General features: G+C 48.7%; 11 protein-coding genes across 11 annotated transcripts; 8 read left to right on the top strand and 3 right to left on the bottom strand.

Moving 5' to 3' along the window:
• Nucleotides 1-23: 23 nt before the first annotated feature.
• Nucleotides 24-926, top strand: N7509_002330 (phf1/phf2 family PHD finger domain-containing protein; the record flags this gene model as incomplete). The annotated part of the gene is made up of 1 exon (XM_056626967.1): nucleotides 24-926. One exon carries the CDS (start codon nucleotides 24-26, stop codon nucleotides 924-926), a length of 903 nt encoding a protein of 300 aa, XP_056492762.1.
• A 497-nt stretch (nucleotides 927-1423) lies between these two features.
• On the top strand, nucleotides 1424-2658 carry N7509_002329 (uncharacterized protein; the record flags this gene model as incomplete). The annotated part of the gene is made up of 2 exons (XM_056626966.1): nucleotides 1424-1936; nucleotides 2050-2658. The coding sequence occupies 2 exons, from the start codon at nucleotides 1424-1426 to the stop codon at nucleotides 2656-2658; spliced, it is 1122 nt and encodes a 373-aa protein (XP_056492761.1).
• A 163-nt stretch (nucleotides 2659-2821) lies between these two features.
• Nucleotides 2822-4273, bottom strand: N7509_002328 (rRNA-processing protein SOF1; the record flags this gene model as incomplete). The annotated part of the gene is made up of 3 exons (XM_056626965.1): nucleotides 2822-3182; nucleotides 3236-4215; nucleotides 4271-4273. 3 exons carry the CDS (start codon nucleotides 4271-4273, stop codon nucleotides 2822-2824), a joined length of 1344 nt encoding a protein of 447 aa, XP_056492760.1.
• Nucleotides 4274-4499: 226 nt separating this feature from the next.
• On the top strand, nucleotides 4500-5827 carry N7509_002327 (proteasome regulatory particle lid subunit RPN6; the record flags this gene model as incomplete). Its single annotated transcript, XM_056626964.1, has 2 exons — nucleotides 4500-4767; nucleotides 4821-5827. The coding sequence occupies 2 exons, from the start codon at nucleotides 4500-4502 to the stop codon at nucleotides 5825-5827; spliced, it is 1275 nt and encodes a 424-aa protein (XP_056492759.1).
• A 361-nt stretch (nucleotides 5828-6188) lies between these two features.
• N7509_002326 (SWIB/MDM2 domain-containing protein) lies at nucleotides 6189-7875 on the top strand (the record flags this gene model as incomplete). Its single annotated transcript, XM_056626963.1, has 5 exons — nucleotides 6189-6279; nucleotides 6332-6939; nucleotides 6993-7214; nucleotides 7280-7748; nucleotides 7844-7875. 5 exons carry the CDS (start codon nucleotides 6189-6191, stop codon nucleotides 7873-7875), a joined length of 1422 nt encoding a protein of 473 aa, XP_056492758.1.
• A 1305-nt stretch (nucleotides 7876-9180) lies between these two features.
• Nucleotides 9181-10755, top strand: N7509_002325 (MFS general substrate transporter; the record flags this gene model as incomplete). The annotated part of the gene is made up of 1 exon (XM_056626962.1): nucleotides 9181-10755. The coding sequence occupies one exon, from the start codon at nucleotides 9181-9183 to the stop codon at nucleotides 10753-10755; it is 1575 nt and encodes a 524-aa protein (XP_056492757.1).
• A 1880-nt stretch (nucleotides 10756-12635) lies between these two features.
• Nucleotides 12636-13139, top strand: N7509_002324 (uncharacterized protein; the record flags this gene model as incomplete). Its single annotated transcript, XM_056626961.1, has 3 exons — nucleotides 12636-12752; nucleotides 12830-12958; nucleotides 13035-13139. The coding sequence occupies 3 exons, from the start codon at nucleotides 12636-12638 to the stop codon at nucleotides 13137-13139; spliced, it is 351 nt and encodes a 116-aa protein (XP_056492756.1).
• A 443-nt stretch (nucleotides 13140-13582) lies between these two features.
• N7509_002323 (uncharacterized protein) lies at nucleotides 13583-14343 on the bottom strand (the record flags this gene model as incomplete). The annotated part of the gene is made up of 2 exons (XM_056626960.1): nucleotides 13583-13965; nucleotides 14049-14343. 2 exons carry the CDS (start codon nucleotides 14341-14343, stop codon nucleotides 13583-13585), a joined length of 678 nt encoding a protein of 225 aa, XP_056492755.1.
• An 862-nt stretch (nucleotides 14344-15205) lies between these two features.
• On the top strand, nucleotides 15206-15643 carry N7509_002322 (uncharacterized protein; the record flags this gene model as incomplete). Its single annotated transcript, XM_056626959.1, has 1 exon — nucleotides 15206-15643. One exon carries the CDS (start codon nucleotides 15206-15208, stop codon nucleotides 15641-15643), a length of 438 nt encoding a protein of 145 aa, XP_056492754.1.
• A 1269-nt stretch (nucleotides 15644-16912) lies between these two features.
• N7509_002321 (phytanoyl-CoA dioxygenase family protein) lies at nucleotides 16913-17943 on the top strand (the record flags this gene model as incomplete). The annotated part of the gene is made up of 2 exons (XM_056626958.1): nucleotides 16913-17594; nucleotides 17654-17943. 2 exons carry the CDS (start codon nucleotides 16913-16915, stop codon nucleotides 17941-17943), a joined length of 972 nt encoding a protein of 323 aa, XP_056492753.1.
• Nucleotides 17944-18588: 645 nt separating this feature from the next.
• Nucleotides 18589-19876, bottom strand: N7509_002320 (TLC domain-containing protein; the record flags this gene model as incomplete). Its single annotated transcript, XM_056626957.1, has 2 exons — nucleotides 18589-19314; nucleotides 19397-19876. 2 exons carry the CDS (start codon nucleotides 19874-19876, stop codon nucleotides 18589-18591), a joined length of 1206 nt encoding a protein of 401 aa, XP_056492752.1.
• Nucleotides 19877-20286: the final 410 nt, after the last annotated feature.

Genomic DNA, 20286 nt, shown 5'->3' with positions numbered 1-20286 from the left:
CAGCCATCTGCCTCCCTAACACCATGTCCACTTCTCCTCGAGACAATGCCGATGTGTCTGAAGAGTCATCCGACCGTCCGGCGAAACGGCTGAAGATCACCTTCAAGCAGGAGAAATCGCAAGAGGATTTTAGCATAAAACGCGAAGATTCCGTCGATGAAGTCCTCCCATCACCCAATGCTCGAATGAGTCGTTCTGGGAGAGCCATCAAAGCCCCCACAGCCTACGTCCCCAATCCAGTTCCCGTGACCGTTCCTGGCAAACGCCAAAGGTCTGCTCGCAAGAAAATGGCCAACATCATCTGCGCCAAATGTGACCGTGGCACCACCCCCAAATCAAATCCAATTGTATTCTGCAGTGGATGTGAGTCGACTTGGCACCAGAAGTGTCATTACCCTGAGATTCCTGATGATGCTATTCTGGACGAGGACAAAGAGTGGCACTGCCACCGTTGCGTGCATCGTCAGCGTCGGTCCACTGGCACTCGCCCTCCCAAGGCACAGGAACCAAATACTCCAGTTCAACAAAAAGGTCTATCAGAATTCGGAAGTGCATCGATGAATACAGATGAGAAGCGTGCCTACTTCTCCCGTCTTTCTCATGCCCAATTAGTCGACCTCCTGGTCGACATTTCATCGAAAAATCCAGAACTCACAATGCCCTCTGCTGCTTCAATAGTGCAGCAGAAGACTTTCAGTCCAGTGCCCACTAGTCCTAAACCGAAGGTTGAGGATGAAGAGGGATATCGAAAGCATCCACGGGCAGGACATGGCTTCGCTCTCTCTAAGGAGCCTTCAGACCTAGACATTTTGAAGGAGGACCCGGCTTCGAAAACGTTCAGTCATACCTTGAATCTCTCCGATTCATCTACTCCGAGGAGGGTATGGGGTCAGGTTACGACTTTTGGGAGATATCTTCTTGGGTAGACATCCTGATGGAGTTCTAGGAGGAGCTTGGGAGGAAACAAGTGTCCCATTTTATGTAGTACTCACTTATTGACGATCCGATATATTAATTTTATGACCAACCAATTTCAAAAGACCTAGTTAGCAATGTCTTCCGTACATTTGTAGAGTATCTGGGGCTTCTAATGGTGCTAATGGGCCGATCCCGATCTTATCAGCCCCACGCGCGCCTGGCCCAATTTCCCCGAGTTCAAGCTGTGAACTCACACCCAAACCAACCCAACAGCTCTCCAAGCAGGGAGCGCGAACAACAATACCAACTTGGAATAAATCACCAGGACCATCGACCATGCGCTAAACCTACTGTGCAATCGCCAATCGCCAAGCCCGCTTGGGAAAACCCGCCGCAATTCTTAGCGCGAAAAACATCCCACCGCAGAGCCCCATCAGCAGACCACCAACGACAACGACACAAACCTCGCACCGCTCACTGAGGTCTAGGCACCATTTTACCAAAGATGTCTACACCCAAGGTCATCACGACGAACTCGGTGCTCCCGGCCTCCTCGTCGCAGAAACCCTGGTCCCACCACCTTACCATTGATACCCTCTACCGCGTCCTCCAACGAACCCTCCTCTCCCCCTTCATCGCCTGGATCGTCGTCCTTTGTCTCCGTGCACAGGTTACACCACCCACGGCACCGGCCTTTGTAGGCGCGGTCATATACGCGATCTTTCTATCTGCGCTCTTCGTTGCGCAGACGATCAATCACCGTGTTGCGCATGGTCTTCCGCGGACGGTAGATTCGGATCAAGAGGTTGTGCTTATCACGGGCGGGGCTAGTGGGCTGGGACTGTTGATTGCGCAGAGTTATGCGATGAAGGGGGGTGCGGTGGCTGTTTTAGATATTCGGGAGTTTGGCGGGATTGATGAGCAGGAGGGTATTCTGGGTGAAGGGGTTTGTTATTATCGGTGCGATGTTGGGGTGAGGAAGGAGGTGGAGGATGTTAAGAAGAGAGTTGAGAAGGAGGTATGTTTACATTTATTTATTGATCTCTCTCTCTCTTTACGGATGTTGGATCTAGGAGGGATTTGTTTTGACTTAATTCCTTGCTTATTTTCTGATTCGCTAATTGGCTATAGTTGGGTACCCCGACTATTATTATCAATTGCGCTGCGGCAAGAATCAACGGTGCTGCGCTCTTGGATCTACCCGTGGATGCGTTTGAGAAGACGGTCCGCACCAACCTTATGGCCGCATTTCATCTGTATCAGGTCTTTCTGCCGGGGATCATAGCCAAGGCCGAGAATGGAGGGACAATTGTGACCATCAGCTCGGTGCTAGGCCAGTTGTCTCCCGCAGGCTTGACCGATTACTCGGCAAGCAAGGCTGGCCTCAGCGCGCTGCACCGAACGATGGAATCAGAGCTCCGCGAGCACGAGCAAATAAAAATGTTACTGGTAGAGACGGGGCAGATGGCCACGCCGTTATTTGACTGGGTTCGGACACCGAGCCACTTTTTTGCTCCAGTCCTGCAGCCCGTGGAAGTGGCTCGTGAAATTGTTGCTGCGATCGACAGCGGGCATGGTGGGGTGCTTAGATTGCCAGCCTTTGCAAAGCTGGTGAATCTTTACGCCGCCTTGCCAGGTGCCATACAGCAGGTGGCTCGTTATGTGAGCGGTATTGACAGTGCTGTGGCATCGGGGAATCGTAATGACCATAGAGCGGCGAAGAAGCGTCGAGTGGATTGATAATTTTGCACATGTGAAGGAAGAATGAGGCGAGTGAATCTATCCTGTATATAAGACGGATTTGGTGTTGCACATCTCTGTACAGTTGCATATCTTGGCAGCCATGTGAATATCAGCTCAATTCTCAGCCGGTCTGAGATGCAAAAAGGTTTTGTGGGTCGGTTTATTGCTCGCGAGTAAGAATCATCTTCTCGCGCTCGTTCGTCCTCGACTTCAGATTGGCCTTGCTGGTGTGCTTGCGCACGTTTTCCTCGCGTCTCTTAATAGCACCAAGCTCCTCACGCTTGATCTCACCAGCCTTCTTAACAGGCTTGGGCAAGTGGCGTTGCCGCTTGATGCGACGGATTTCGGGCATGTGCGAGTATCGCTTGATGAGGGCCTGGTCGTATTCCAGCTTGGAACGCTGACGAGCACTCTTGATTCCGCTGCGGTCAGAGGCCTTGGCACGCCAGAGACGAACGTTACCATCGTCGGATCCAGACAGCACGTATTTACTATCCGGTGTAAATTTGGCCGAGAAAACACTATATTCATAATAAGTAAGATGTTTTTGAAAGAGAATCCGATTTTCACATACCGTTGCATCCGCCCAGTGTGATAAATGTCACGAGAATGTCCACGTGCTCTGTCCCAGAGACGGATGGTCTTGTCGTAAGATGCAGTAACCAATTCTTCACCTGTCGGGCTAAACTCGATATCCATGACAGCAGCAACATGATCTTTCAGGACGTTCAGAGCGCGGTCGGTCTTTCTCATATCGAAGATATAAGCGTTGTGGTCCTCGTTGGCCACAGCAAAGTTGAAAGCCTCCATTGGGTTCCAAGCAATGGCATTCGAGGCCAGCTTGAGAACCATCTTTTGCACTGGCGAAGATGTTCGCAAATCGTACAGGATGACTGAACGGTCAAGGGCAGTAGAGCCAAGAATCGAAGTTTCGGTTTGGTTGAATGCAAGCGAGGTAATTGTATCAACGCTAGTAGGCCAGTGCATAGTCTGCGATGGCGAGGACGAAGGCCGAGAAAGGTCGTAGATTGAGATCATGTTTGAGGCAGCGGCAAAGGCTGGATCGCTTCGGTGGTGCGAGACACTGTTAAAGGCACCAGTGCCCAGATAGCTGGTCATGGGAGGTGCATCCGGTGAAGAGTTGTACGGGTCCCATAGTTTGATCGTCTTATCGCTTGCGCAAGACAGAAGTTTCCTGTCCGGGGTCCAGCAGACACCCTTCACCATATTCTCGTGTGCCTGTGTCTCCCAAACTTCTCCGCGAGTAGTCAAATCCCACACCTTCACCATGCCGTCACCACTGCCACTTGCAAACCGCTCCAGCGAGCCAGGATCCTTCGCCATGCTGTACACTCCGTCCACATGACCATCACCCATTTGACACAAGAAAGGCGCAGCAAACATACGCTCCATCTTAATGGCATTCAGAGCACGGGTGTACTCACGAGCACGCTCAAATGGATGTTGAGACGGGTCGAGATTGCGCGACTGGCGGACGACGCCGGACCCGGGGGCCTGCTGCGACTCCGTAGAGCGAGAAAGAGCTTTGATTTTCTATTGACAAATTAGTATCAAGATTAAACAGGGGACAAATGCAGTCCTAACTGACCATTTTGTGGTGGCGTATTGTATGCAAAGAAAATCCCGGGCGGAGACAACTTTTTTTTCTGTTGACGGGATGATTTGCTAAGCGGGCGGTGAGGCCGGCGGCAGCTGCCAGCTTCCAAGCTCCCCGACTCACGTCCGGTCTAGTCAACCTTTCATCATCTACCCTTGACGTCCCTACAACCCTTGAATTGCCTGTTTTCTGAGCTTCTCTCTTCACATCTCTCTCCACAATGTCCGCTGCCACCAAGGTGTCCCCGCGGATACAGGAGGTCCGGGACCTGTCGAAGCAGGACCCCTCGAAAGCCGCTAGCAGTTATCAGAAGATCCTCTCCGAAGGGCCAGGGTCCACAGAAACCTCATCGCGAGACTATGAACATGCATTGATTGGATTGGGTCAGCTGCATCGGGATGCGAAGAAGCCGCAGGAGATTGCGGACCTCATTAAGACCAGCCGAGACACCTTTTCGTCATTTGCCAAAGCAAAGACAGCCAAGCTGGGTAAGCGGCGTCATCAAAGGCTTGAGACGATCGTAACTAACCACTCTTTATAGTCCGTCAGCTCCTTGATCTCATCAGCGGAATCCCCAACACTCTCGATCTTCAAGTCGCCGTCATCAATTCATGCATAGAGTGGGCCGTCGCCGAACGACGGTCCTTCTTGCGACAGAACCTCCAAGCCCGTCTCGTCGCGATTTATATGCAGAAGCAGACATATTACGATGCCCTTACTCTCATCAACTCCCTTCTCCGCGAGCTGAAGCGCCTTGATGATAAGTTGATGCTGGTGGAAGTGCAATTGCTCGAGTCTCGTGTGTACCATGCCCTGGGCAACCAGGCCAAGGCCCGGGCTGCTCTCACAGCAGCACGAACATCAGCTGCGTCCGTCTACACTCCTCCAAATCTGCAGGCCGGTCTAGACATGCAGAGTGGTATGCTGCACGCTGAGGACAAAGACTTCAACACTTCTTACTCATACTTCATTGAGGCGCTGGAGGGATACAGCTCACTCGACGAGGGCGAGCTTGCCACGGCCACTCTACAGTACATGCTGCTGTGTAAGATTATGTTGAACCTGGTGGATGATGTAACCCAGCTGCTCGGCTCCAAACAGGCCCAGAAGTACGCCAGTGCACGTCTGGAGGCCATGAAGGCTGTGGCCCGCGCCCACGCCAATCGTTCTCTGGAGGAATATGAGAAGGCACTCTCAGACTACCGATATGAACTCGGCAGTGACACCTTTATCCGGAATCACCTTCGCCGCCTCTATGATGCCATGTTGGAGCAAAACTTGATCAAGGTCATTGAGCCTTTCAGCCGGGTGGAGCTGGATCACATTGCCAAGATGGTCGGTCTGGACGTCCAACAGGTGGAGCGCAAGCTTTCACAGATGATCCTCGACAAGGTGATCATCGGTGTATTGGATCAAGGCTCTGGGTGCCTGATTGTGTACGATGAGACGGAACGTGACCAGGCCTATGATGCAGCGCTGGACACGATTGAGAAGTTGAGCAATGTGGTGGAAGGACTGTATACTAACCAGGCCTCGCTCCTGGAGTAGAGCGAATACTATCTGGGAGTAGGATTATGCAATGATACTAGATCATGGGAACTAATGGATCTATAACGACCATCACTCTACCTCCATCCAAACCATAATGCGTAATCCTAGCCCCACGCCAGTGCCGTGCTGATAATATATTTGAATGATTGTAATCAAATATATGAATTCTATCCGACAATGCTATCTAAAATGCTAAGCCAACCTATCCAACCACTCGTTGTTCATGTTGTGGTAACGGCAGTTCGCGACCTTCCTAATCGGGTAAGGCGGTAAAAGAATCGCGACCTCCCGTCGCCCTCGCTCGACCTCATCCTCCACCCATCTCCACGTCAGGAGTCCACTGCTTTCTGGATCGGCAATGAACGCTCCCATGCAGCCTAATTTTGCCCGGGGCTTCCCCCCGACCGCCCAGCGGTCTCCAGCCGCACCTCGTCGTGCCCCAGCGCCTGGTTAGCTCCCCTTACCCTTCCCTTCCATCCAGCCCCATCTAACGTCGTCTAGGCGCGATGCCCATGCCAATGCCTCAACACGCTGTCAACCCTCAATACATGCCGGTGCAGCGCGCGATGCCACACCCCAATGATCCTGCTCTGCGCCGTAGCCGCAAGCCAACCGACAAGAATATCCCTGACGGAATCGAGGAAGTCATCATCGGCGAGGGTGTCGAACAATACAAGAATCTTCGCGACTTGGAGAAGCGATTGGATGCCGCCGTCGTACGCAAGCGATTAGACATCCAGGACTCTATCAGCAAAACTGTCAAGAAATACCGAACGATGCGCATCTGGATCACCAACACCGTCGAGAGCCAGCCCTGGCAGGACGCCAGCAGCACTCCCGGATCGGGTCGGTATAAGGTGCGCATCGAAGGCCGCCTCTTGGATGATAACAACGACCCTACCATCCCAGAGAATGATGAGGAAAATTCCGCGAGCGCTGGTGATGATGCGATGGACCAGGACAAGGAAGAAGGAGACAAGGAGAAGTCTGAGTTGAAGAAACAATCCCAGCGCTTCTCTCACTTCTTCAAGACCATCACCGTCGATTTCGACAAGCCGGCCACTGCTGTTCCCGAAGAAGTCAAGCCAATTACCTGGAACAAGCCTCAAGTACCGCCGAACGCGCCCTCTCCCCGCCAAACGCCGAATTCGATAGCATTCAGTTTTCGCGCGGATCCCAAGAAAACCTGAACGTCACAGTCAACCTTGTGCGGGACGAGACTCCAGAGCGGTACAAGCTGAGCAAGGAGCTGGCTGAAGTGCTTGATGTCGAAGAGGAGACTCGCAGCGGAATTGTGTTGGGCATCTGGGATTACATTCGCGCCATGGAACTGCAAGAGGATGAGGAGAAGCGCCAGGTGCGCTGTGACCACCGTCTTCGTTCGGTAAGTAACAATCTGAGCAGGAATTTTGGATATGCCTAGAATCTCGTTTGTCTAACTTTCCTTAGATTTTCGGCCGCGAAACCATGTTCTTCCCTCAAATCCCCGAGAGTATTGGACCTCACACAAGCCCTATGGATCCCATCAAGCTCCCCTACACTATTCGCGTCGACGAGGACTTCCACAAGGAACCTACCCCCACCATCTATGATATTCGTGTTGCCGTTGAAGATCCGCTGCGCACCAAGATGATGGCCCTGACGCAGAACCCCAAATACACCGCTGGCATGCGGCAGATCGCCTCGCTGGACGACCAGGTCGCTCTCATCGTCCAAGCGCTCACTCACTCCCACGCACGTCACTCGTTCTACACAGCCTTGAGCAAGGACCCCGTGGCTTTCCTCCGTCGCTGGGTCAACTCCCAGCGCCGTGATCTCGAGACTATCGTTGGAGATTCTGCAGATTCAAACGGCCCGGAGTTCCGCCGGGAGGCAATAACAGTGCATGGGAGACGCCCGTGGCGAAGGACGCTGTGCGGTACATGCTGGCCAAGCCTGAAGCTGCTAGGTAGAGCTTCTGTTGAGTTGGTCAAGCATATTTACATAGTGTTGATTGTATTTTGATTCCTTTAGGGGCGCTTATGCGGTGTTTTGGTCTGGTGTAGCTAGGGTATGTAAGGTATGGTTAATCCATTTCAAAATCTGACGTTCATGACATACTTCTTAATTATAAATTTGTTTTCTCGGTTTTCCTATATCTCTAGATCTTGTAATAATCTGTGCCCAACCCCACTGGATCCATTGGTATGCTGTAAGAATCCACTTGGACGAAGTTCGGGTTCTCTTCCCGATAACCAACGAGCATAGTAACTTGGAACTGGCCCCCCTCCCCACCAAACCTATACCTAGGTAACCCTAAATACAGTAGAAAGTCAAGGGTGGACCCAGTACCCCTAGAAACCCGTTGACTCACAGAAATTAGTAAACTAACCCCAGGAGCGGGGTACACAGGACCCAGAAGCTACAAATAAGCTCCCAGAAATTCTAGAGATCCTAGGAACTCTACCCTAGTGTCACGGGGTTCGAGTATATGATACCCCGGACTTTCGAGGTCGATTCAGGGTCGAATCCCCTTCGAGACGCCTGCATATCGAGGCCCACCCGAACCCTAGTGTATTTAAGATCCCACAAACATTCAGGATTCTTGATCTCTTCAAGAATCAGTCTGTGTATCAACTGTCCAATCTGATCTCTACTGTCCGATATCCTTGCCTAGTCACAGGTCTCTAGCCAGACAACTTAGTAACCATTACAAAGACCTTGGATAATATAGTACTCAGTTGATTTGAGGAAGAAGTGGATAATGATGATACATCTGTATTGCCTGATATACCATTGGTATCAATAGACAATGCTAGAAAGGCATTAGAGATACTATACCTATATAAAGAGCAGCAAGAAGAAGGCTCAGCGTAGATTATATTAAATCTTTATAGGCATAAGAGTGTGATACAGGCTAGAAAGTTAAATGCGCAAAAGCAGAGCGATATGAGGTCCTTTTATAAATGAAATTTTGTATACGAACCAAAAATATATATTTGAAATACTATAATACAATACCTCCTTAGTACGATAGACGACCAAAAATTGAATTGACGGTACGATATCGTTATATCGTTTTATCGTGTGCACCCCTATACTATCATGATAGAGAGGATACTGTCGGATATTAATACGATAATAGGCGTCACCATTGTGAGTAGATTTTGTCCACGATGTAATGAGGTCAATATTATATCAGCTTCAAGTCCCCACTCAAGGTGATTATACCCAATAGGATCACATGATAGTAGGGCTAAGAACACGGGGCCTTCATCTGGGCCAGCACCTGGGTCAGCGCCTCGTGAAGCCCATGAGCTCCTTCCATACCGCTGGTCGGATTTACCTTCCGTAAAAGATAAAGTTTCATCATGATTTTCGCTGAAAGCTCTGAAGAACACTCAATTTCGGCTCCGCAGCCAGATCCTAGAGACACGCCCTCTCCTATGGTCATGGAAGTCGAACCAGACGCACCTGCTTCTCTGCGTCGAACCATTGCAATCAATGCTTCTCTTACCTGTATTACTGGTATCGGAAATCTGCTCAGTGGACTACTTACTGTATGCGTTCCGGTGATTTCAAAAGACTTGCATATCCCACCAGATTTACAGCTTTGGCCAGCCTCTGCTTTCGCGCTCGCCTGTGGCTGCTTGCTACTCCCGTGCGGTGCGGTTGCTGATGTCCTTGGCTGCCGGCGTTCCTGCTTGCTTGGTGGGCTGCTTCAGACCGTAAGCGCACTTGGTGCAGGCCTTGCAGCCACCTCGACTCAACTTATCGCGTTGCGAGTTACAGGGGGTCTCGCTGCATCATTCTGTCTTCCTGGAGCTATCGGCTCCGCTGGACATGTCTTTCCCGCCAGCAGCAGCCCACGCCGTCGTAGTATTGCATTTGCTGCTATGGGTGGTGGCCAGGCTATCGGGTTTGGACTGGGCTTGGTGCTAGGAGGGGTGATTTCTGATACAGTCGGCTGGCGCTGGGGCTTTTATGCCACGGCTATACTTAATGCTGGTGTACTCGCCTTGGCGGTATGGGCACTCCCACCCACCATAGATGGTATTTTAGAGAAGGCATCATTCTCACGTCTTGTGCATGATATTGACTGGGTCGGCGCATTACTCATCAGCGCATGTCTCGCGCTTCTCTCTTACGAGCTAGCCGTAGCAACGGGATCAAATGCGAATCAGAGCATGCGTGAACCCTTGAATATCGCCCTGCTATGCATAGCAATAGCACTTCTACCGGCATTTGCGCTTTGGATGCGTCACCAGTCCCGAATGTCTCGTCCCACTTTGATTCCAAATGCTTTATGGACCAACCTACCATTTACATCCATGTGCATTACCGTCTTCCTTGTCTGGGGTACTTTGAACGCTAGCGAACAACTCGCGGCCCTCTACTTCGAAGACGTTCTAGGCAAGTCCACTCTGACCGCATCTCTATACTTCCTACCCGCGCCGATCTGCGGCTTATTGATGAACGTTGCTATTGGCGCATTCCTTCCGCGCATGCGGCCATCTATCGCGGTCCCTGTAGCCTGTTTTGTGAGCGGCATCGCCCCATTGTTACTAGCCACCTTGTGCCGTCTTGACGGGCCGAACTATTGGCGGGGTCCCTTCCAGGCAATGGCACTCAACCCCCTCGGTGCGGACCTTATGTACACGATCGCCATCCTAGTAATGACAGCCGCATTTCCACCCCAGACACAGGCCCTAGCAGGTGGAGTCTTCAATATGCTATCACAGGTTGGCAAGAGCGTGGGGATCGCTACGTCGGCGTTGATTGCGCGACAGATCACTGCCCAGGCGGGGAAACCGGGCACTACGGAGAGTTTGTTGCTCGGGTATAAAGCTGCTTGGTGGTATAATTGTTCCTTAGGGTTCATATCGGTGGCTGTGAGTTTCTGGGGTCTGAGGAGTGTTCAAAAGGTGGAGGTGAAGAAAGATTAATTTTCGAGAAAGTGAGAAGAGATACCCTCAGTATGCTTTGGTTGGTTCCAATCCAAGTGTTTAAGAAAAGTTCCATCTGCTTAGTACATTTATTATATGTGTGTTGTCTCTTCCGTACAGCCAGCCTCCCTAAGGTTGAATACATAGTTATTCTTTGTAATATTGACAGTACCATCAACGCCCTCACTCTAAATCTTGACTATCACCGGCTATTCGGCAAATTCTAGATCTATTTTTAACGCACTGGCGCATGGCGCCAGTACTCTTATGTCCACCGCGCCATTGCACCTATCATGAATTGATAGAATCCTTTGTGATATAGAGGAGCTGGTTGTCAGAGAAGATGGATCGACACATTTGGGATATCTTGCAGGCTTACGACTTAGCGGGTGGTTAGATATCCTAACAATGCATTATAAATTAGAACGAAGACATTGGCATGTCGAAGAATTTTTGGATTTCGTGTCTCAGAACAATGTGATTCACAATGATGCCCATAAACGGATCTGTTCCGTTTAGCTTGTGAGGTGAGTACCGAACTTTGCTGCCGCAGCAGCGCTATATCACTACAGCTAGGCCAGCGTGCCGAAAATGTCCCTCCGCGCTTTTCTCCCTCGCACAAACAACATCAAAACACCAATCGAGGAAGTTATCGAATCCTTGATCTGGGTTTTCTTCGTAGGATTGCCAATTACGCCGGATAGAGGCCTTGAGCTCAGCAAAGAATTCCTCGATCGGATTCAAATCAGGAGAATATAGAGGCAAATACACCAGCTTTACGCCAGCTTCCGAGCAGATCTGTTCAATTCTGCCTGAGTGATGAAAGGATACGTTGTCCATGACTAGCACGGACTTCTGCTCGGGCCATTTTCCACAGTGCTGGAGAAGCTGCTCGATAGAATCCTTAAAGACGGACGCGTCAGTTGATCCTTGGAATACTCGAGACAAAACAATGCCATCTTGCGCATATGCAGGCAGAATGTGATAACGTTGATTACGATGAAACTTTGATACTTGAACCGGTGCGGTACCAACCCGTTCGCCTGAAGCCTATCCTTTTATCACAGCCAGATTCATGGACATAGACAAGGTGGTAAGACTTGAAGTCTGAAATAAAATGGTGGTATTCGTCTCGGAGATCAAGGTTGCCTTCTCGGGCCTTGACTCGAGCAGTCTTTTTCGACCACCCTTTGGACTTAAGGGCGCGACTGATGCTCCATTTCGTTACTTGAAGAGCGAATTCGTCCAAATATAGGGCATGCTTTACAATCAGATGATCGCACAAGGCCTCGAGCATGACTGGAGTGATACTACGGGGTCGTCTGCCTCTAATTAGAGGTGTTTTGACGCTGTCAAACAATCTTATGTTGGACAAGATCCTCGAGATGGTGCTCTTGTTGCAATTAGCGGCCTGTGCCATCTCGGTTATAGATAGTTCGCCACTGCTGATCATATCATGGATAATCTCGAGCTTGGAAGGTGCTAGGTTTGGAGCCATCGTTGGTTGGACCACTCGTGAATGATTGTGAAATGGTGCCTCCCGAGAAGAGCTGCATCAGAGAAATTATACGAGCTATCTTTGGATTGTTATCTTTATTTAGATATATAGGTATTATAATCAAGCTTTTAAGATATACAGGGCGGTATATCGGAATAAAATAACCTCCTAGGTTTTCTTTCTTAGAGTTGAGTAGCAAGAGTGAGAATTTAATTTATTACGTAGTCATTCTAAAACCTCAAGGGCTCAATGGTTTACGCCTGATGTGAGTCGGCAACGCGCTGTTTCTTGCAAAATAATTTTCTCTTATTCAGCAGAACCTGCGTGTTGCACTACCCCCATTTGTTAATCTCGTCTGGACCTTTTTATATTGGTTACCATTATGTGCCCAACTAAGCGACCCAAGGGCGATGATACAAAGACCAAAACGTCTTCAACGACATTGAATTCTCGATCCGACGGTCTTCAAAAGCGAGCTGTGACCATAGATTGCTCGGGAGTGAGTGCTAAATAGCAAAACACCGTCCCAGATTCTAGAGTCCAATTTAAGTCAAGTTTGACTAACATTCATAACAGCACTCTGGACACCCTCCTATTTGGGATGACTGCAAGCGACTGGCAGACCAGCTTGCAAACTACAAATCTGATATTTTGGTGGACCCTGGCTATTGTCACCAAGCAAGTTTTGGAACCTGCCTCGCCTATGTTTGTGCCAAGTGCGAGCAGATTACCATGAGACTCAGACGATTGGGCTCGGGTTCATCATGCCCTTATTGAACAGTGCGTTGGTAACGGCGAGAGTGGGTATGCCTTCGATCCATCCGCAGACAATTTTGAAGTTGGGATTGAGCACTCCGGAGATGAGTTGCCTCCCTACCAGTGTTGATTAAGGGATTCACTGGATCTCTGCGCTTGTTTCTGTATTGCTTTGAATGTTTCGTTGCTGTTTTGTGAATGCACACAAGGGGATGAAACGAGATGAACTCATCATTTAAGTATTTATTTCCCTGTTATTTCAATTGAGTTAGCATTTATTACATTTTGTGAGAACTCGAACGGCGATTTAGTAGATTAAATCGGGTGAGACTGAAAAGTAGGCAACTTTGCAGGCAGTCATTGTTCAGAAAGATAGAAGGTAAGTGCAATGCAATGGCATTGTGCAAAAGTAGATCGTAAAAATCATCGTTGCTGCGCTCAAAGATAAATCCAAAACCGTTATTTCTTACGAAAAGAGATCTTTCCTCTTCAGAGAGCTAAAAACTTATATAGAAATTGCACATTGATAAGATAAATTGATCTTGAAACACGGAAACTTCAAGTTCCTGCTTCTCAGGTACTAGATCCCCACTTCGAATACTTCAGCACTGTATACTTTGAGCCAGCCTTGTTTTGATCATGAGACACAAGCTTGGCTGTATCATTCGATTTCATGGCTCTGCGAAATGGCGAACGGCCATGAGATCGCTTTGGCTCATCGAAGGATATGGATCCTTTCCATTTGTCGACCATTGCATTCATTACCTTAGAATCCCAATCCTTGTCCAGAGGAATGAAAAGATTATCAGGTGTCCATTTTACTTGAAGTATTGCAGTGCTCTCGGGGATAAATTCCTCAAAGAGTGGAGTGTGGACCTTACAGGTTACATCTCCGCCATATCCAGTTCTGCGTGCAAGCGCTTCGAGATGACCTTTAATAGCAGTAAGTTCTTCCTCTTGGACATAGCATGATTTTTGGATAATCCAGCTTTGCTTATGTTAGTCGAATTTCCTTAAACGATAGATTTAGACTGTGTACCTTTTTCTCTCATCACCATCCTTAACCATGCCTCAATCCAGCCACGTGAAGTTGCCAAAAAGTCACCTTCGGGGTCTTGCTGCTGGCTCCAGGAGTGGAATTCATTTTGATTTCTGGTCAAAAGCTTTCCACACTTTATTTTCGCTTCATTTGAGTATTCGATCCGCAGATCAAAGTCGATTTCACTTTGTTCCCCATTCATGTGTACTCCGAGAATCTGCAGCGATATGCTCGGTGGAGACGCTAGCTCTGTTTTCACTAGGTCCTCGAGATTCTGTGCATCTGTGGCTGCCATGTTGTTATCTCTTGTTGATTGTTGTGAGATATTGAGAAAAAAATGGGAGGAAATGGGAGAAAGCGGAAATTAATCAGTTGCGATGTTCAAGAATCAGAGTGGCTGGTCCGGATCTTGGAGAAGATATGACATCGACTCAGAAGATAGTTGTTCAGGTTATGCACAGTGCCAGGCCCGAACTTGAATGATACATTTCTTTGTCATGAGGAGGGGTACATGCAGGGTGATGCATATCAATGGGGCGGGTCCGCTCAGCCTCCTAGGTCACCCCGGGCTGGGGCTCAATTCAACGCCGACGAAAACTAAGTCTTGCATTGTCCAGAACTAACGGGGCAACCCATGCAAAATCACTCCGTGTCCGTTGTCATTGATTAGGTCGCAATCTATGCCTGAAGCCTGAATCTATGCCTGTTGGCTATCATCACGGTCAAAGTAATCATCTGTGAATTGGCGTATACCAGCGCATAATCGGGGAGGAACACATTTTGCCACTTATAACTGACTGAGCCATGGGTTCTTTTTTTAAAGGCAAAAAAACGAAAATATATGAAGTAATCTTCTAGTCCAGTATCAGCTCATATGAATATCTGAACAGTTAATGCACCATGACCTGGAACAGAGTATAGGTCATCGGCCACAGCAACCCTACTGTCTTTGCTGCAATCAGTTAGATTATGAAGTAGCTTTTGCCATTAGAGCGATCATGTTGTTCATAGGTACGTAATTTCTAAACTCGGGATCTCTTCTAGTTTGATATAAGAAGTTCGGCCATCGAAGATCTGTTGAGAAATTTCTCCATGAACATACTGCGGTATCAAGATAAATTTTGTCCTCAAATTCTATCCTGGTATTTTGAGCTTCAATGGACCCCGTACCAGGCAACCAGTCTCTCGATCTCTTTCGTGATCGGGTCGGAATTCACCGGCGTGATGCCGAGACGGATCTTTTTTATCCTCAAGTGATCAGGAAACTCAGAAAGCACAGATTTCGCTATCGTGCTTCTTATTCGGTAGACCTGATTCTATCGGTATTTCAAATAGTCATTGGCGTGGCTGTGACAGTTCTTACACCCACAGACAATCACCGGACGGCCGTTACAATCCTAGATGGATTCAACGCAAGTCTTGCCGCCATTATCTCCACGCTGAAAGCTTTGAAGTGGTCGGAAGACTACAAGTCAAGCACTAATCAACTGGAGAACACGAAATATTACATTGAGGCGAAGGACCTAGACATTGTCTATAATGAGGGTGAATATGATTTACCTCGCATTGCTGCTGTTGAGAAAGAAGGCAACTGAAGGTTTATTGCCGCTCAGCGCAATAATGTCGTTACACAAAATGCACAGCAGAACCCACAGCAGAACCCACAGCAGAACCCACAGCAGAACCCACAGCAGAACCCACAGCAGAGTGCGCCGGGGCCATCCCAGGCGGGCAATGCGGCGGAGCAGCCAATAGAGGCAATACGGTAGGAGATGTCGTTGAGAATGATGTAGTAGGAGCAGCTGCTGATAAATGAGCCAGACAACCTGTTGTGGAATGAATATTGCCATCTACTTAGCATTTATCTCCAACCGCTGGCAGGAGGCTCCTCACATTTATTTCATTCTCTCCATTGAAGAAGGATTTGGGAAAACTTCCCCAACTTTTTGACCGTTTGTCTCGCCCATTAAGACTGATCACATTGTTAGGGCGGGAAAGATTTAGCATACTATACGCTTCTTAACCTTTTGGAAACATTGCTCACTTCCTTGAACTTGTACCTAATCTGATACTTTCATCTGCAGTAAAATGTGTCCAGTGCTGAACGAACTTCTTTAGTTAATCGATCATTGGGGTACTTTATTAAATTTTAGTTTTTTATCTATTTATTTATTTATCCCTCGTGCTATTTAACGGCCTCAAGTCGTATGCAGCCCCCGAGCTAATGTGCACATTTGCACTGCTCCAATGATCAATGAATGAGAAGAAAAGTGGAATTTCAATACTTTGTAGGGATCTGGCCAAGTTCATACCAACACTACCAGGAATCCTAGGCCTCTAACTAATTATAGGCTCTTTTATATGTCTTGGATCTGTAAAAAGGGATTGGTATTATTACTGGTAGATATAAAACATGCTTATTTGCCGTATCGTGTGATACGGGTTTGAAAGAGTCTCTCTATGTTTATGACATGGAAGGCGATCCTGGGCTTCTATCTTGACACTGGCAACAACCCCAAAAGTAAGCCAATTTAAGTATACCTTTCCTTCGACCTTTGAAAAGTTACCAAATGAGGTATTGTTCTACAGAACATAGTGTCTCGGTCCGGTGGCTCTCATAATTTTCTCCACATCCGGTTAGATTGTGTCCCCCCCGCAATTAACCTTCCTGTATCTAGTAGTAGATCGGATACAGACCCGATCAATTATCCACTTGTAGCAAACTCGGACCTTTGGAATGGACATATAAAGATATTCCCTAAATTACCTCTGGCATTGCTAACAAATATTCTTTGATTCGTGAATTATCGACTTTCCGTTGGAGGTTTCTTCTTTCTCTTCCTTTTTGTTCAAACTCTAGCAGGATGAAACCTACCTCTGAGTGGACACATGTTCCCACACCAGCCGCACCGATCGACCCCTCATACAAACCCAAGACGAGCATAGTGACTGTTCCTGCGACTGCATCAGTCGACTATATTCTGGGCGTCATTGCCCGGGATGGCGGCGTGATAATCAGCGATCTAGTCTCAAAAGACAAAATAGCCACAATTGAAGAGGAACTGAAAGCCCGGAAAGAAAACCAATCTGCCCAGGCATCAAATGACACGAGATCTGGCGACGCCTTTCACATTATCCCGTCTCAAACTACTCTCATTCCAGGTCTGGTCGGAAAGTCCGACACGGTCTGTGAGATCTGCGAGCATCCATTGTTGGATAGTCTTCGGGAAAACATTCTGCTTGAGAAATATACCGTCTATCGCGAGGACTGGGTAGAGCCTATCAGGATTGACCCTTTGCTTAGTCTGAGTCTTTCTATGAATATTGGGTACGGGGCTTCCAGGCAACGTCTTCATCGAGATGACAATATTCATCGCATCCGGCACTCTGGGCCTGAAGATTGGAGTTTCGAACGTGTTAGTCAATTTGGGTGCTTGATTGCCGGTTGTGATGTTACTAGAGAGAATGGTGCGACAATGTTCGTTCCTGGAAGTCATAAATGGAACGATCATCGCATGGCGACGGCGGATGAAGTCTGTTTTGCTGGTAAGAGTTCGCCGGTCTCCAAAATATGCGGTTACTAACCTCCCGTTACTCGTAAACAGAGATGAAGGCCGGTTCTGCTCTAATTTTCCTTGGATCTGCATTCCACGGCGGGGGTCACAACTCTGTCCCGGACTCAATTCGCACTATGTATAGCTTGTTCTTTGTCAGGGGAATATACAGAACTGAAGAGAATCAGTTCTTGACGGTACCGCGTAGCAAGCTATTGAAGATGAGCCCGAAGATGTTGCAGCTTCTGGGCTATACGAAGCCTTCGATGGCTATTGGACTTGTGGATAATAGGAGCCCTGACGAGGACGTTGATGGAATTTTGCAGAGACTTATTCTGTAGCTAGATCGAGGAATATATGCATTTATCTCAACTGATATGATATCTTCCAATATAGAATTCTTTATGTTTAGACCTTCCAAGGTTGGAACTTGCCCTGTTGGATCGTATTCTGTGGAAGTGGACTACACATCGGCTTTGGAACCCAATATGCCACCTCGGGTGTCTTGAAAGGTATTTTCCTCCCTGAGAAACCCGAGAAACCCCTTTGAAAGCAGGGCCTTGCCCGATTTACTAGGTATACTTTACTCTCCCTGGATTCAAGGGAGTTGTGTTCCGGTGATATAAAATGCAAGGGTCATCGGTTTAGACATTTCAATAGGATTGTCATTAAGCATGAGATATGTACGGTTGTATGCTATAGCAAAGATACAAAGCTCAAGCACTCATCGACCCCAAAAGCATATAAAACAAATATCAAATCTGACAGACACACCGACAAGGCCGTAAACACCAGATGCCGCTCCAAAGAGCATACTAGCAACGATTTCATCACGAACAAGTCTTCACTCGTGGGGCCAAGTAGATTGATCAAAGATTTCTTTAGCAAGAGACAGTGCAAAGCCGAGAGAGACATTGGTATTTCCAAAAATAGAATTGCCCCAAAAGCTGCCACCGACCCCTTCTATTCTAACGGGTCTATTATCCTCAAGATCCGGGAAGAGGAACCTTGGCGACCAACTCGGCCCTGCGCCGGCGCAGTTCCTCACCGAATCCCGCGTCGATGGCCGTGGAAATTTGTTCCGGGGTAAGTCCCAGCTCTCCACGTCCACCTCCCTGCTCCTCGAGTTTAGCTGCCGCTTCAAGGATAACGTCCTGCGGGATATTCTCCTGCAGCTCCTTGAGCTGACCATCCTGGCCCTCCTTCTTCTCCTTCTCCGAGGCGGGAGGGGTACGGAATCGCTTGAGAACAGTCTCCACCATCTTGGAGAACCAGAAGTAATTCAGGAAATTGAGGATCAGGTTCGACGTGACATAGGTCACGACCAGCCAAGTCGGCACACCATTTGCGGTGAAGTCGCTGAAGCGGGCAATTTCCGCATTAGCGCGTGCGCAGGTCTCGTCAATGCACATGGAGCCGGAGTCCGGGCGGAAAACGTTGGCGTTGACTGTGGTTGGGGTCTGGAGAGGGGATGATGCGGCGGACCAGGTTTGCTGTAAAGCGTTCCACATATCCATGTAGACCATGATTGATTGCCAGGTACCCCAGACGAGACGGCAGCAGAAGAAGACCGAGAGGAGAAGCATGCCGTTGTACCATTGAGTGCGGCTGCCGGTCATTTCGATTTTGTCAAGGAACCAGTGGATATTGAGGAATGGGCTGGAAAGCTCGTAGAGGATGAAAACGGGGGCGTAGTAGTTGAGGAATGGTCTCTGATCAAGGAATTCAAATGTTAGAAATGTGTCTTTCTTTTGTAGATGTGTAAAGGCACCGAGGGGCGGATTTTGAACTCACAAAGCCGAGACTGAATACCCAGAGAGCGCTGACGGCATGGAATAGCAAGCCAATACCAAACATATTGATATAAACGACGCTGACAATCAGGTCATAGATAAAATATCCGACAGCAAGCGCTTGGATCAAACCACAAGTGCCTGTGTAGCCGAAGACACGCTCACCAGTCGACATCTGACTGCGCTCGGTATCAGCGAACATCATCCATAACGCAGCAACGTTGATCAGAACACTCTGGACCAACGAAACCACATGGATATCCCAGTTCAGTCTGGTCCGAGCATTCAACTTGGGGTAGTGCTTCGGGAAGAGGATCGGCGACAACCATGGCGACAAGAATGAGTGGATGAACTGGTAGAAGGCGAAGGCGAGAAAGACTTCATGGACGTGTTCGGGGAGAGTTGGGCTGCTCAGGCTGAGAGCGTAAGGCTCGACCAAGTTCCGCAGCCATGCTGGAGGGGGACCGAGGGGGTCGAGCATCGTGGGATGCCGTCGAGCAGCTTATCACCCGATGTGGGGAGCTCGGATGGCCGGGGGGTGAGGTAAGTGGTGGGTAACTATGCAAGGGAGAAATATATGTTCCCCAAATCTACCATGAAGCTGACGAGCACACTGGATTCCCTCCTTTCACTGCATAGAAGGATCCATGGGTGACGAGGAGGCTAAAGAAAAGGGTCTCAATGTAGCTCCGGGGAGGCGGCCTCGGCACGGGCCTGAGGCAGCCACATTCGTTGGGACGTCACCTGACCACCTGCCATGATAGGCAGGTGACCACGGTCACAAGAGTATACAGCTAAGGATGATGACTTTTATACTGGATGACTACAGAGAATGACAATGTAAAGTGACGTTCAGGAATGTTCATTAATCCACATAAAAGGGAAAATCAT

This window comes from Penicillium cosmopolitanum (genome assembly GCF_028827165.1).
Source record: "Penicillium cosmopolitanum strain IBT 29677 chromosome Unknown utg000004l:1.0-4361866.0:1.0-4365735.0, whole genome shotgun sequence".
NCBI classification, from domain to species: Eukaryota; Fungi; Ascomycota; class Eurotiomycetes; order Eurotiales; family Aspergillaceae; genus Penicillium; species Penicillium cosmopolitanum.
The sequence above is the reverse complement of the archived record's forward strand: the minus strand, read 5'-3'. Positions and strand labels throughout refer to the sequence as shown.